General features: G+C 29.0%; 1 protein-coding gene across 6 annotated transcripts in view; it reads left to right on the top strand.

Moving 5' to 3' along the window:
* The window catches only part of LOC103578181 (piezo-type mechanosensitive ion channel component), a 59224-nt gene that overhangs the window by 1924 nt on the left and 44403 nt on the right, over nucleotides 1-12897 (top strand). For all 6 annotated transcript variants that reach the window (XM_053738014.1, XM_053738011.1, XM_053738015.1 and 3 more), the window contains exons 2-3: nucleotides 2377-2490; nucleotides 5949-6850. In XM_053738014.1, the coding sequence (XP_053593989.1) occupies nucleotides 2427-2490; nucleotides 5949-6850 (966 nt within the window). In that variant the 5' untranslated portion in view covers nucleotides 2377-2426. The remainder of the gene's footprint in view (nucleotides 1-2376; nucleotides 2491-5948; nucleotides 6851-12897) is intronic.

The following is a 12897-nucleotide window of genomic DNA, read 5'->3' as shown; positions in this document are numbered from 1 at the left end:
AATTAATATAATTTATTATAAGCTTATAATATGAGTTAATTATATCATACAACGCAGAGAGGGACGAGATTCACGCACTTTTAAATTAAGTCAGTACTTCATCCCTCGCGTGTCTCACGCAATACAGACATACGTTTTTTTTAATTTGTTGTTTATTTTTTTTTTTAATATTATTATCTTGCAGACACTGGTGCGGCCTTCTTTACCAAGTTAATGGGTGTGACACCATTAAATTATTAACAAATCTCTTATGAGATAATTGTCAGTAAAATATAAATAATTTATGTTCAAATAAATACAAGAGTTTATCATGATCCTGGTTGACAAGCAATTAACAATTTCGGATTTTTTTTTCAACAAATCAATTGCAAAAATAAAAAACTAAAAATATGCACATGTAGAAAATTTAAAAAACTAAAAGTGCAATTTTTTTAAATATTTTTTCTTTTACAATTTATCGTTTTAAAAAATTCTTAAAATTATTAGATGTCGGTTAAGTTCAGTATCATGAGTTTATCAACAATAGATTTAAAGTCGAGAGATCAAAATTGTTTTCACTCGACTTTCTCTTTATTTATTTATTTTTACGAGGGTAATAATAATCATAACTTGAAAATAAAATTTTTTTCCTTTATTTTATTAAATTTACCGACATCATTCCACTGCGGTTTTGTTCCTGATACCTGCAGTGGTTTAAATGTAACCGTATACATATGTACAGACAGGAATTTCGGACGATCGATCGTACCCTACATATCATTGTTTATGTTCCACCCATCCGATGACACATGATCCTGTTGGTTAAACAAGTCTCCTTTGCCATAATCAAAATTTATCACTTTCAAACAATCAAATCAATCGTAAATGCTCTTTTACAGTTTAATTAAAAATATATTTTGTTAAAAATTATTTTTATTTATGAGCAAATAATTATAACACAGAATTTTTCAATCCATAGATCGTAAATTTAAAAATTTTAATATTAATTGTAAAAAATTACGAATTATAACAGAATTAATAATTGTCATAAATAAGTAGTACTTAATATGACTTACAAAATTTTTTGACATTTCGAATTAAATTTATTAATTATTTAATTTTTTTATATATTTTTTTAAAACGTGTTTACTTGTTACTAATACATCAAATTTATACTGTTTTATTTAAACTCATCTTGCATTCCGATACCTCGTATTTAAACTAAAGAGAATCTTGTACAATTGTCCAAGTGTCCTCTTAGTAAGATAATACTCTTTTCTTTTCATCCAACTTTACTTATATCTCATTTAAATTCATTTCGTCATGATTTCTAATCTTACAAGTCCAACTGTTAAGAAAAAGTATACATATTTATAAACAAATTTAAATACTTTATTTTTAATTATTTAACACTTTTCGCAATTGAAAAAATTTTACAAAATTAATTTGCGTTAGCACAGTGCGAATAACAAAAAAACATGAACGGTTTAATTATTAGACTCAGTATTCACCAAAAAAATTTACAGATTTTTAGTAATCATGTAAAAAAATTCGTTCCCAAACTATTTCAAAAAATTTCGACATGTGGAACTTCTAAACTTTAAAAAGATTAGAACTTCGAGTGGAACTTTTGTAATTTTGATAGTAAAAAAAAAAAAGTTTACCTAGGATTTCTTATGAGTGAATTTTGAGTAAAGCAAGAATGTTTTGAAAACGCATTTTTACTACATTTTACCCTTGTTTCAACAAAAGTTCCCGCTCAAAACCAATAGACTCATAAAAATCAAAAAAAGTTCATAACAAATTCAAAATTAGAAGTTTTTAATTTTTTTCAAAACGAGGCTAATTCGCTCATATAAAGTCCTGAAAAAACTTTTTTTTTTTACTATTAAAATTACAAGAATTCAAAAAAAGTTCTCATCTGTCTTAAGCTTATAAGTTCTACGTATAGAACTTTTTTGGAATATTTTTGGAACGAATTTTTTTATACGGGATATTAATCAATTAATTCAAAAATTATATTTCTGGGATCGTATTGTATAAATGACTTATTGGAGTGGAATTTTACTTTACTGTCATATGTATCATTAATAAATATATTTTTAAAATTAATTTAAATTGCTGCAATTATAATCATATTCAATATTAATTCCTTCAATTAAACCGAGTTAAAATGAGTAATATGAACAGATAAAATTAAATTACAGTATTATTAATTTTTGTACCTTATTAATTTTATTAATTCATGTATTTCATATAAATTCTTACCTGTAGTAATAAAACCCTATCGACTTTTTTTTCCTACATCTTTTCACGTAGTCGCTTATAATAAATTTGAATACTGCATACATTAAAATTTTTTAATATTTTTTTATATATATTTATTTTTATTTACAGACCTTGAAAAAAAAAAAATCCAAAAATAAAGGACTTAAAAAAAAATTACCATGGGTCAATATTGGCTTAATGTCGCGATTCTAAGAATCGTCATACCTGGAACATTTACAGCATGTGAGTAATATGTAAAAAATATACCTACGAATAATTAATGAATTTTTTTTTTTATCATCAACTTCATAAGTGAGATTATTAAAATATTAAATGACTATCAGTGAGTCAGAATTTTTTTCCTGTCACTAAAAGATGTCATTGTTTCAAAAATAGACATAATATAATTATTTAATTAATTAATTCAATAATAAATTTAAGTATCGCAAATATAAAATTTTTAATTTTACATTCTCAAAATTAGTACGTCCATTTATTTTAAAATTGCTCTGATATTTATGTCGTTGAATTTTAAATTCTTATGGATAAAAAGCTTATTAATTAATTTACTGCACAGTAAAATTGTTTTAATTCGATTCTAAAATTACTATAACGTAACATAATTTATTTTTACAGTAAATTCTTGTTGAAATTATTGCCGAGAAATGTAGGACTGGTTATAAGAGTAGGAATAGTACAGTAGTAAATTGTTTTGTGGGGGAATCCAAAATTAGAGCTCTGTTTAAATGGCAAACAGACATCATTATAATTATTTATTATTGTTGCGAATAGTTTCAATTCTATTTTTATTGCTAAAATAAATATTTCAAATTAAATATCAATACCGCTACTTATAATTAAAGCGAAAAATAAATAAGCAATTGTATCTAAATATTAGTTATTAATAGACTGTTACGAGCCGTCAAGCAGAAAGTGTATGGAAACGATATGCCGGCTGTAAAAATAAATAAAATAACGGAGACAAAATATAATCACGTTATATTTAGATATTATTTTTTTTTTTTTTTTTTTCGTATTATTCTATAAAATCTTCAGTGGTTATGAGTAACATTAAAATTATGTAAATTAAAAGGTCAGTGTCACATTTTTAAATAATTTGAATCAAAAATATGACGGGCGGGAAAAAAAAAATTTTAATGAGATATCATTTAAATTTATTATATTTCTGTGGTATGAAGAATGTTAATAATTAACAGATATTCTTAATAATGATAATTAAATAAAGTTAATTAGTGTGTCAGTATCGCCTTAAAATTTTAGTAGCACTTTGCTGATTAGCGATGACATTATAATTTAATTTAATTTAATTTAAACAGCATTTGTTTAAAATAATTTAATTATTTCATCTAGCTCGACACTTACAGTTAGTTTAATTAAGCGCTTAATTAATAGTAAAATAAGTGACTAAGGAAAGCTTTTACATTCATATTTTTAATTTCGAGATAATAATTTTAGGGAGTTTTTATCTATATCTATACTAATTTGATTAATTTTCATTAACTGTAGAGATAATTTAAATCACGTGATATATAAAATATTATGTTTGTTTTATGGGTGTCATTTGACAAAGGAATGTATGTATACATACTTATTTAATTTTATTTTTTTATAATTAAGGGGGACTAGTGTGACCGCCTGAAAATAAGATTATTTTTGGGAATTTTTTTGAAGGAAAGTATTGCGTCAAATGTTTTTATGTTTTAAGGATATATTTTTGGATATATGATAAATATATGATAAAATTTTTGGATCAAAAAATTAAAAATTCACTGAATTAATCACAATCTCCCAAAGCTCCGAAAAAAGTCGTCCACTGCTGCGATAGCGACCTTCCGGTGAATGAAATAACAAAAACCAAAAAGTTTAGTGAACTAGAAGGTATTGTCCGTACCATGACCCTCGATCGAAAAGAAAAATTTGAATTTAACAAAATGGCAAGGTTTTTAAAAAAAGTTTCAAATTTCGCGCGAAAATTTGAAGATTTTTGGCCTGCTTAAATTACATTTTCTATTCGATCAGAAAATTGGAAATTTTAAAACTGTAGTAGCAAAGAAAAAAAATTGATTTTTTCAAAATTTCACCCTAGTGATCCGCCTTAAATTTATCCATTATTTTTACTGGAAAGAAAACTTTTTTCTTATTCAAATTTAAATTATTAAAATTTGAATACTTGAAGAAATAATTTTTTTTTCATTTATAATATATCCTTCTTAAATATCGTGACCTTAGGCAAAAGTTATGCCATAGTATACATTTTCACACATATTTATCATTTAAATTTCTACATATAGTGCATACTATTTGACCTTTCAAAAGTGATCTTTATACTCTAAATGTATACACAAATTTCTTTTAAGAAAAAAACCAAGTGTAGAAACAATTTATTGCAATATTTTTAGCCAAGTAATTTCCTTATGACTTGAACGTTGTTACTTAGACCATTTTCTTAACGTTCCGAACATAAATAAAGTCATCGAAAGAGCTAAACCAAGTGCCAAGAATATAAAAGCATATTGTAAATCTTGAAAAACTAGTCGATATTGGGCAAAGGTCTCAATAACTTTTAATTTATCTAAGAGATAATATAAATCTTGTTCATCCCAATACTCTGTAAGACCAAATTTCCGAAATTTTAATGCTACTTGATCAGCTTTATTCTTAAAATCCAATTTTTGAACCTAAAAAGAAGCATAACTACTGTCAATTTTATTTCCGGCAACATGTAAGTTATATTTAACAGTGGGATATAATTGACGTGTAATAAAAGCAACACATGCAGCCGAAGTATTATTTATAACTCGTTCATGGCAATATACTTTTGAATTTTAAATTTTATGTAAATAGAATTTTTTAAATTGTCATTATTGTAATATTTTTGAAAAACAAGTTAAGGTGATTCTCTCACAAATTCCGTTCTATAAACCTCTTAGCAATCAACCTAGTGAACCACAAAGAAATCATTTATAATTTACAACCAATCAATTATTAATTCATTTATTATTAACGTAATAAGTCAAGCGAGTTTATCTTCAATATCGATTTAATTTTCTAAGTAATTTAAATTATTTTTTACTTTACATCCTACGGTTATTGCAATTTAGCAATGAAAAGTTTAAATATTTAATAAATTATAATTTTAAATAAAAAATTAATCTATTTAAATGTATGCGAGAAAAAATTCATCGAGTAATGAATAAAATTTTTTAGATTAATTTTTCACTTCATAATAATAATTTCTTTTATTCATACCCGAGTCAAAAGAAAAATTCAGATTCGAGTTCTCAATGAGGTTTTTGAGGATCAATTTAAAATTTGAAAATTGACAACAGTATAGAAAGTTGCCCTAGTTTAGTTATCAAAGTAGTAGTTACGACCAATTTTACCACTTTGAAAACTAAACTGGTAAACAATCTGGATTAGAGCCTCAAAATACTCAAAACAAAGAAATAATGCCATCCTCATTTGAACCTCGTTGAGAATTCTGAGATCAGTTATAATTTAAAATCGATAAATTATTTGCATTTAGACCTCATAGTTTTCATTGAGGATTTTGAGTACTAAAGTAGAGTTACTTTCTGGGCGGGAAATAAAAAATTAAAAGAATTAAGGCTTTCGGGGTTTAAACTAGAGTGTTTTTTGACCCGGGATATATTTAATTATGAATTATTATTTTTTTTCAGGTACAATATGGCGGCCAACAGCACTATCGCTGATCTACTTGATTATGATGTTAATATCACCATTTATTCCAATACCAACTTCCGAATCGATGAAAAAAGCAACCGGGCATTACTTGAAATCATGCATAGCTCTGACATTTATAACCGGCATCATACAATTTATTTTCCAAATAATTCTCTTATCAGTGCCATCGATTTGGGAAAAGTTAACAGAAAACTGCAGCTTCCTGGAAGAACTATTCCGACATATTGGTCTAGTTCACATGGACAGGGCAACAGTATTCGAAGTATTTTACTGGTTACTTCCGGAAATAGTTACATTACCAATAATGATAACTCTGTACTGTCTGTGCCGGAGATTCACATCAGAAAGTTATCAGCAAGACCCCGAAAATTCGTCAATTCAAGACCAACATTTGCAATCATCGTTAACTAAATTTGCCGAAGAACGCAATACTAAAATAATAAACTTCCTCGGAAGAATAGGAACTTACATAGTTCTGGCATCTCTGTGTTACACTGCAACCTTATCACCTTCTGTCGAAGGAGGATTTTACTTCCTAGTTTTCTTAGGAGCCGCAACCTGGTGGGCATGCAATCGGGAACTTGTACGAAACTTTGCGATAGTATGCAGAATTGTGATGGTCGTCGTGGTATGTCACATAGTTGTCTTGATGTCTTATCAAAATCAATGGCCGCAAGAATACATTCCAGTTGACAGTCGTTGGTCACGGTATTTCTCACTTGAAGCTTATTATAGAAATAATTGTACTGATCCAAGACACACGATATTTACTCGAGAGAATGAAGAATGGATTCAAAATGGATACGCATATGCTCTGAGACTTTTTTGGCTCTACTACATTCTTGCTCTTCAATCACAATTTCTCTTTAAAGCTCCGGTAAGCAAAAATAAACTACTTTAATAAATTAATCGATTGAATACTAAATATCAATTAATAATAATTACACTGTAAAAAATTTTGGTGTGAAAATTATCCCCGAGGACATTCACGGTCTGCTCAGTGTGAAATATCAAGCGGTGTACTTTAATATGGTGTATGTTTTATTTTACACCGTTCGGTGTTATTACCTCAAATAGCCCAGTTCGGGCTGTCTATATTTTTCTCAATTTATCTATAAATTGTCTTATTGAGAAGGTTTGCATGTTTTAGATTTCCACTATATTAAATTGGACCAAAAAAGAATCCTAGACAAATCCTAAAGAAATCCTAGAGAAAACTTAGAAAAATTCATTTCGCTGAGAACCCTAGACAAATCCTAGAGAAATCCTAGAGAAAACTTAGAAAAGTTCATTTCGCTAAGAATCCTAGACAAATCCTAAACAAATCCTAGAGAAAACTTAGAAAAGTTCATTTCGCTAAGAATCCTAGACAAATCCTAGAGAAATCCTAGAGAAAACTTAGAAAAATTCATTTCGCTAAGAATCCTAGACAAATCCTAGAGAAATCCTAGAGAAAACTTAGAAAAATTCATTTCGCTAAGAATCCTAGACAAATCCTAGAGAAATCCTAGAGAAAACTTAGAAAAATTCATTTCGCTAGGAATCCTAGAGAAAACTTAGAAAAATTCATTTTGCTAGGAATCCTAGACAAATCCTAGAGAAATCCTAGAGAAAACTTAGAAAAATTCATTTCGCTAAGAATCCTAGACAAATCCTAGAGAAATCCTAGAGAAAACTTAGAAAATATCATTTCGCTAGGAATCCTAGAGAAAACTTAGAAAAATTCATTTCGCTAAGAATCCTAGACAAATCCTAGAGAAATCCTAGAGAAAACTTAGAAAAATTCATTTCGCTAGGAATCCTAGAGAAAACTTAGAAAAATTCATTTTGCTAGGAATCCTAGACAAATCCTAGAGAAATCCTAGAGAAAACTTAGAAAAATTCATTTCGCTAAGAATCCTAGACAAATCCTAGAGAAATCCTAGAGAAAACTTAGAAAAATTCATTTCGCTAGGAATCCTAGAGAAAACTTAGAAAAATTCATTTCGCTAAGAATCCTAGACAAATCCTAGAGAAATCCTAGAGAAAACTTAGAAAAATTCATTTCGCTAGGAATCCTAGAGAAAACTTAGAAAAATTCATTTCGCTAAGAATCCTAGACAAATCCTAGAGTAATCCTAGAGAAAACTTAGAAAAATTCATTTCGCTAAGAATCCTAGACAAATCCTAGAGAAATCCTAGAGAAAACTTAGAAAAATTCATTTCGCTAGGAATCCTAGAGAAAACTTAGAAAAATTCATTTCGCTAAGAATCCTAGACAAATCCTAGAGAAATCCTAGAGAAAACTTAGAAAAATTCATTTCGCTAGGAATCCTAGAGAGAACTTAGAAAAATTCATTTCGCTAAGAATCCTAGACAAATCCTAGAGAAATCCTAGAGAAAACTTAGAAAAATTCATTTCGCTAAGAATCCTAGACAAATCCTAGAGAAATCCTAGAGAAAACTTAGAAAAATTCATTTCGCTAGGAATCCTAGAGAAAACTTAGAAAAATTCATTTCGCTAAGAATCCTAGACAAATCCTAGAGAAATCCTAGAGAAAACTTAGAAAAATTCATTTCGCTAGGAATCCTAGAGAAAACTTAGAAAAATTCATTTCGCTAAGAATCCTAGACAAATCCTAGAGTAATCCTAGAGAAAACTTAGAAAAATTCATTTCGCTAAGAATCCTAGACAAATCCTAGAGAAATCCTAGAGAAAACTTAGAAAAATTCATTTCGCTAGGAATCCTAGAGAAAACTTAGAAAAATTCATTTCGCTAAGAATCCTAGACAAATCCTAGAGAAATCCTAGAGAAAACTTAGAAAAATTCATTTCGCTAGGAATCCTAGAGAGAACTTAGAAAAATTCATTTCGCTAAGAATCCTAGACAAATCCTAGAGAAATCCTAGAGAAAACTTAGAAAAATTCATTTCGCTAAGAATCCTAGACAAATCCTAGAGAAATCCTAGAGAAAACTTAGAAAAATTCATTTCGCTAAGAATCCTAGACAAATCCTAGAGAAATCCTAGAGAAAACTTAGAAAAATTCATTTCGCTAGGAATCCTAGAGAAAACTTAGAAAAATTCATTTCGCTAAGAATCCTAGACAAATCCTAGAGAAATCCTAGAGAAAACTTAGAAAAATTCATTTCGCTAGGAATCCTAGAGAAAACTTAGAAAAATTCATTTCGCTAAGAATCCTAGACAAATCCTAGAGTAATCCTAGAGAAAACTTAGAAAAATTCATTTCGCTAAGAATCCTAGACAAATCCTAGAGAAATCCTAGAGAAAACTTAGAAAAATTCATTTCGCTAGGAATCCTAGAGAAAACTTAGAAAAATTCATTTCGCTAAGAATCCTAGACAAATCCTAGAGAAATCCTAGAGAAAACTTAGAAAAATTCATTTCGCTAGGAATCCTAGAGAAAACTTAGAAAAATTCATTTCGCTAAGAATCCTAGACAAATCCTAGAGAAATCCTAGAGAAAACTTAGAAAAATTCATTTCGCTAAGAATCCTAGACAAATCCTAGAGAAATCCTAGAGAAAACTTAGAAAAATTCATTTCGCTAAGAATCCTAGACAAATCCTAGAGAAATCCTAGAGAAAACTTAGAAAAATTCATTTCGCTAGGAATCCTAGAGAAAACTTAGAAAAATTCATTTCGCTAAGAATCCTAGACAAATCCTAGAGAAATCCTAGAGAAAACTTAGAAAAATTCATTTCGCTAAGAATCCTAGACAAATCCTAGAGAAATCCTAGAGAAAACTTAGAAAAATTCATTTCGCTAGGAATCCTAGAGAAAACTTAGAAAAATTCATTTCGCTAAGAATCCTAGACAAATCCTAGAGAAATCCTAGAGAAAACTTAGAAAAATTCATTTCGCTAAGAATCCTAGACAAATCCTAGAGAAATCCTAGAGAAAACTTAGAAAAATTCATTTCGCTAGGAATCCTAGAGAAAACTTAGAAAAATTCATTTCGCTAAGAATCCTAGACAAATCCTAGAGAAATCCTAGAGAAAACTTAGAAAAATTCATTTCGCTAGGAATCCTAGAGAAAACTTAGAAAAATTCATTTCGCTAAGAATCCTAGACAAATCCTAGAGTAATCCTAGAGAAAACTTAGAAAAATTCATTTCGCTAAGAATCCTAGACAAATCCTAGAGAAATCCTAGAGAAAACTTAGAAAAATTCATTTCGCTAGGAATCCTAGAGAAAACTTAGAAAAATTCATTTCGCTAAGAATCCTAGACAAATCCTAGAGAAATCCTAGAGAAAACTTAGAAAAATTCATTTCGCTAGGAATCCTAGAGAAAACTTAGAAAAATTCATTTCGCTAAGAATCCTAGACAAATCCTAGAGAAATCCTAGAGAAAACTTAGAAAAATTCATTTCGCTAAGAATCCTAGACAAATCCTAGAGAAATCCTAGAGAAAACTTAGAAAAATTCATTTCGCTAGGAATCCTAGAGAAAACTTAGAAAAATTCATTTCGCTAAGAATCCTAGACAAATCCTAGAGAAATCCTAGAGAAAACTTAGAAAAATTCATTTCGCTAAGAATCCTAGACAAATCCTAGAGAAATCCTAGAGAAAACTTAGAAAAATTCATTTCGCTAAGAATCCTAGACAAATCCTAGAGAAATCCTAGAGAAAACTTAGAAAAATTCATTTCGCTAGGAATCCTAGAGAAAACTTAGAAAAATTCATTTCGCTAAGAATCCTAGACAAATCCTAGAGAAATCCTAGAGAAAACTTAGAAAAATTCATTTCGCTAAGAATCCTAGACAAATCCTAGAGAAATCCTAGAGAAAACTTAGAAAAATTCATTTCGCTAGGAATCCTAGAGAAAACTTAGAAAAATTCATTTCGCTAAGAATCCTAGACAAATCCTAGAGAAATCCTAGAGAAAACTTAGAAAAATTCATTTCGCTAAGAATCCTAGACAAATCCTAGAGAAATCCTAGAGAAAACTTAGAAAAATTCATTTCGCTAAGAATCCTAGACAAATCCTAGAGTAATCCTAGAGAAAACTTAGAAAAATTCATTTTGCTAAGAATCCTAGACAAATCCTAGAGAAATCCTAGAGAAAACTTAGAAAAGTTCATTTCGCTAAGAATCCTAGACAAATCCTAAACAAATCCTAGAGAAAACTTAGAAAAGTTCATTTCGCTAAGAATCCTAGACAAATCCTAGAGAAATCCTAGAGAAAACTTAGAAAAATTCATTTCGCTAAGAATCCTAGACAAATCCTAGAGAAATCCTAGAGAAAACTTAGAAAAATTCATTTCGCTAAGAATCCTAGACAAATCCTAGAGAAATCCTAGAGAAAACTTAGAAAAATTCATTTCGCTAGGAATCCTAGAGAAAACTTAGAAAAATTCATTTTGCTAGGAATCCTAGACAAATCCTAGAGAAATCCTAGAGAAAACTTAGAAAAATTCATTTCGCTAAGAATCCTAGACAAATCCTAGAGAAATCCTAGAGAAAACTTAGAAAATATCATTTCGCTAGGAATCCTAGAGAAAACTTAGAAAAATTCATTTCGCTAAGAATCCTAGACAAATCCTAGAGAAATCCTAGAGAAAACTTAGAAAAATTCATTTCGCTAGGAATCCTAGAGAAAACTTAGAAAAATTCATTTTGCTAGGAATCCTAGACAAATCCTAGAGAAATCCTAGAGAAAACTTAGAAAAATTCATTTCGCTAAGAATCCTAGACAAATCCTAGAGAAATCCTAGAGAAAACTTAGAAAAATTCATTTCGCTAGGAATCCTAGAGAAAACTTAGAAAAATTCATTTCGCTAAGAATCCTAGACAAATCCTAGAGAAATCCTAGAGAAAACTTAGAAAAATTCATTTCGCTAGGAATCCTAGAGAAAACTTAGAAAAATTCATTTCGCTAAGAATCCTAGACAAATCCTAGAGTAATCCTAGAGAAAACTTAGAAAAATTCATTTCGCTAAGAATCCTAGACAAATCCTAGAGAAATCCTAGAGAAAACTTAGAAAAATTCATTTCGCTAGGAATCCTAGAGAAAACTTAGAAAAATTCATTTCGCTAAGAATCCTAGACAAATCCTAGAGAAATCCTAGAGAAAACTTAGAAAAATTCATTTCGCTAGGAATCCTAGAGAGAACTTAGAAAAATTCATTTCGCTAAGAATCCTAGACAAATCCTAGAGAAATCCTAGAGAAAACTTAGAAAAATTCATTTCGCTAAGAATCCTAGACAAATCCTAGAGAAATCCTAGAGAAAACTTAGAAAAATTCATTTCGCTAAGAATCCTAGACAAATCCTAGAGAAATCCTAGAGAAAACTTAGAAAAATTCATTTCGCTAGGAATCCTAGAGAAAACTTAGAAAAATTCATTTCGCTAAGAATCCTAGACAAATCCTAGAGAAATCCTAGAGAAAACTTAGAAAAATTCATTTCGCTAGGAATCCTAGAGAAAACTTAGAAAAATTCATTTCGCTAAGAATCCTAGACAAATCCTAGAGTAATCCTAGAGAAAACTTAGAAAAATTCATTTCGCTAAGAATCCTAGACAAATCCTAGAGAAATCCTAGAGAAAACTTAGAAAAATTCATTTCGCTAGGAATCCTAGAGAAAACTTAGAAAAATTCATTTCGCTAAGAATCCTAGACAAATCCTAGAGAAATCCTAGAGAAAACTTAGAAAAATTCATTTCGCTAGGAATCCTAGAGAAAACTTAGAAAAATTCATTTCGCTAAGAATCCTAGACAAATCCTAGAGAAATCCTAGAGAAAACTTAGAAAAATTCATTTCGCTAAGAATCCTAGACAAATCCTAGAGAAATCCTAGAGAAAACTTAGAAAAATTCATTTCGCTAAGAATCCTAGACAAATCCTAGAGAAATCCTAGAGAAAACTTAGAAAAATTCATTTCGCTAGGAATCCTAGAGAAAACTTAGAAAAATTCATTTCG

Source organism: Microplitis demolitor, chromosome 4, assembly GCF_026212275.2.
Source record: "Microplitis demolitor isolate Queensland-Clemson2020A chromosome 4, iyMicDemo2.1a, whole genome shotgun sequence".
NCBI lineage: Eukaryota > Metazoa > Arthropoda > Insecta > Hymenoptera > Braconidae > Microplitis > Microplitis demolitor.
Note: the sequence above shows the minus strand (reverse complement) of the source record. Positions and strands in the feature narration are given on the sequence as shown.